The sequence below is a fragment of the Lactuca sativa genome, chromosome 5 (assembly GCF_002870075.4).
Source record: "Lactuca sativa cultivar Salinas chromosome 5, Lsat_Salinas_v11, whole genome shotgun sequence".
NCBI classification, from domain to species: Eukaryota; Viridiplantae; Streptophyta; class Magnoliopsida; order Asterales; family Asteraceae; genus Lactuca; species Lactuca sativa.
In genome coordinates, this window is record NC_056627.2 from 311,429,954 (window position 1) to 311,433,785 (window position 3,832).

Genomic DNA, 3,832 nt, shown 5'->3' on the forward strand with positions numbered 1-3,832 from the left:
TCTTTGTCTTATTTGTTTACGATACTATGGTAGTTGTGTTTATTTAATTATTTGAGTTTACATGCTTTACAAAATTGACTAAATAACGTTATAAATATTGAAAATTTAAATGTAGGTATTTTTGTTCATAAAAAAAATTTCATTTTATTTCAACTAATTAACCAAAAATGACAATTGAATAATAACGACTCATCTCATTACATCTAACTAAAAACATTTTGATATCTTAGACGAAGATAAATCATTATTTGTCCATAGAAATTTTTTCATTTCATTTCAGCTAAATAACCAAACATGAGAATTGAATGATAAAGGAAACATTTCATTACATGATTCATTTGCCATTTCATATTTTCATTGCATCCCACCAAACATATATTGATACCTTGGACGAAGATAAATAATATATTTTTATATCATTCATTATTATAAAATAGATCTTAGATGATCTTAGTAAACATTTTATGATTTTATCACGTTACAATTTGATCCAGAATCTACCTCTAACATAAACATCATTAGTTGCACTTACACATGGAGAAGTACATTAACCACCTCCCTCATTGAAGGTCTTGCCTCCCTATCTTCATCCGTACACCGCACTGCAATTCTCACCAAATTCTCCATCATCGTCTCATCATATTCACCTCTAACCGAAGGCGCAACGATTTCCTTAACCCAAGATTCAGTTTGACTCCCGTTGACCTCTTGAATCCTATCTCTCACCCACTCAATCGCTGTAGGCATCATCTCATTCTCTCCATCTTGATTAATTGTCGGACTCCTTCCAGTTATCATCTCCAACATCACAACACCATAGCTAAATACATCAACTTTTGAGGTAATCGGCTGATTTAGCACCCATTCAGGAGCCATATAACCTCGAGTCCCTCGCATCATGGAGAAATTCCAATGATCGATACTACCTCTATCCAATAGCTTCGACAAACCAAAATCAGCCACCTTAGGATTGTAATTAGCATCCAACAGTATGTTCTGGGGTTTCACATCACAATGTAGAACCCACTCCAAGCACTCATCATGTATATACGCCAATCCTTTTGCAGTTCCTATTGCAATATCAAATCTTGTCGCCCATTCAAGTTTATCAACACCCAAATTTTCAGCCAATGATCCATTCTCCATGAATTCGTACACCACGAGCCTATGTTTTCCTTCTGCACAGTATCCCCACGTCTCTAACAGGTTCATATGATTCACTCTGCCAATTGTACTTATTTCCGCTTGAAATTCAGCTTCTCCTTGATGATTACTTTTGAGCCTCTTGATTGCTGCAATCCTGTTGTCTGTTAACTTGCCTTTATACACCACGGAAGCGCCACCTCTTCCTATCTCTTCACTGAAATTGCGTGACGCCCTTTTCAGCTCTCTGTATGTAAATCTTCTAAATTCCATCGCAGGTGGAAAATAGATTTGGTCGGCTGTGGATGACGAGTGTTTACTACTGCAATACCAGAAGAACACTATGCAGATGATCTCGATAAACCCGATTGCGCATCCGAACGCTAGCATGACTCCAAGCGTCTTTACATCATGTGTCTTGTGGTATGATCTTAATAAGGGCGTGAGGACAGGGGGTGAACAACTGAAGCTCGATTTTGAGGTGGTTTTCTGATTGAAAGATGATAGTAAAGTTTTGGGGAGTTTGATATACATCAAACCGGTGATTCCCATTTGATACCCGTTATGCAAAGAAGCCTTCAAGAAACAAAAATATCCCTTGTCGAGAATCCATCCTAATTGAAACCCTCTGCAAGTGCTATTCTGTAAACAACGATTCTTACAAGCATCGAGAGTGGTATTAGTGAAAAATGCATAGTCGTGGCCATAGAATTCCGAATTAGGAAGCTCAAGGAAACCACAATCGTCTTTTGTGCATGGCTGGAATTCAGGTTCACACCCGTAACTCCAATCTTGGGAATTCACCATTTTGAATCCATGTAAGCAATTGCATTTCCTAACTGAAACATGAGAGTATGTGCATAGACTGTTTGGTCCACAAGCTCCATTGATCCAACAAGAATGTGAAAGCGCTTGCCATTGAACCTCCCATTTCTTTCTTCTTTCGTGTTCAACGAGACTGTAAAGTCTTAGATTACCATCTATGTCAATCTTCAACATTCTTTGTAGTACTCCAGTCCCAAAATCAGATGATTTGAATCTGCATCCATCTGATGAGATGAATTCACCATTCGAATCAAGCTTTGCTATGCGACTCTCTATGAATTGAAATCTCCCAGCTCGCCAAGTTGTTATCCGAGGATCAGGCCAGTAAGCACTGGTTGTTTCTGGACCATCATATAGAAGTCGAAGAATGCTATCATTGTCGAAAAAGAGCTTATAGAAACCCGAAGAGTAGTTATTTGCACTTCTTGAAGAAACAAGCTGTGTGTTTTTAGTGAAGAGTTGATTTGGAAGAAGGGTATCTGTCGGATGATCAAAGCTTTGCCAAAGAGGCTTTCCTTCTTGTCCTCCTTCGTCCCCATGGAGCACGAGGTTACCTGAGCTATGAAGTTGTAATTCCACCGAGGAAGACGTTGACTCCGTCTGCGTTGACCAAACAACGTATTGACCTGCATCTATCAAAACAAGATTACCATCTTCCCATAAGGATAGCTTTGAACGCTTTCCGTTTACTGGTGTATCTCTGTTAGCCATCCAGACGACGGTGCGACTACCGGATGTGGGTTTCTCCGAGAACCAGACGGCAAAAGCATAAGCATTCTCTCCGACGGGATGAAAACCGGCGGTGAAGAGACCGTTGGGTGAAACTAAAAGGTGGTCTTTGTTTTCGACTGATATAGATGAGCCTGGAGTTAAGATGTGGGTTGAGAAAGAAGAGTATATTGGTATCTTCGTGGTTAGTAATATCATGCTAAGAAGAAGAAGAAGAAGATGGCATGGTGCCATTGTTGTCCTGGAAACAGAGATGAGTCTGGAGTTATTTTAGGAGGCGAAACAAACTAACAAAGAGAGAGATGGGTTGTTGAGTGACAATAACATGTCGATGGAAGATAAGGAGTTGACTGACTTTTTGACCTTGTGATAGTGGAAAATGGAAATCCGAAATCGTTCAACTGACGTCAACTTCTAGAATTCGTAGTGGCAGGAACTTTAGTTCTAGAATTCATAGTGGCAGGACTAAAGAGGTTGTTAATAAACAAATCTTCTACCCTCGCTCAAAATACTTCTTAATTAATAATCTCATTCGATATGAAACGGGTGATTTCTAACCTGCATCTTCGTCATCTTCAATTTTTTTGTTGGTATGTTGATCACTATCTGGTATTGATTGGTCGTTAATGGCATGTGATGGTGAAGATGAAGATGCAGATCTAGATTTTGTGACCAGAACCTGTAACGATGATGGTGATGGCGATGGCGATGGCAAACCGGTAGGATTTATGTCAAAAACCAACAAAACCCGCAAAGGGGGACGGCGAATGGAGGGGGTTAGCAGAGGGAGGCGGAGGAAAGGACACATCAAAATGGGGCGATGGATGGAGATTGATATGATTAATTTAAAATATAGGTTCATCGAAGTCGTAGTCGTAGTCGTAGTCGTATTGAGATTGATATGATTAATTTAAAATATAGGTTCATCGAAGTCGTAGTCGTAGTCGTAGTCGTATTGAGATTGATATGATTAATTTAAAATATAGGTTCATCGAAGTGCACAACCAATTAGACATTTAGAACCATTGTGTGAGATGAATATGACGTTTTTCTTTGAATTTGGTTTGTATAAAATAAAAGGAGTTTGAAAGAGTTTTAGTGAAGTTGGTTTGTATAAAAATGTGATAGCCGTTTA

At 39.0% G+C, this 3,832-nt stretch overlaps 1 protein-coding gene across 1 annotated transcript; it reads right to left on the reverse strand.

Annotated features, from left to right (window-relative positions):
* Positions 1-393: 393 nt before the first annotated feature.
* Positions 394-3,446, reverse strand: LOC111890761 (putative receptor protein kinase ZmPK1). Its single transcript, XM_023886849.3, has one exon. The coding sequence runs from the start codon at positions 2,929-2,931 to the stop codon at positions 529-531; it is 2,403 nt and encodes an 800-aa protein (XP_023742617.1). The 5' UTR covers positions 2,932-3,446; the 3' UTR covers positions 394-528.
* Between the last annotated feature and the right edge of the window lie 386 nt (positions 3,447-3,832).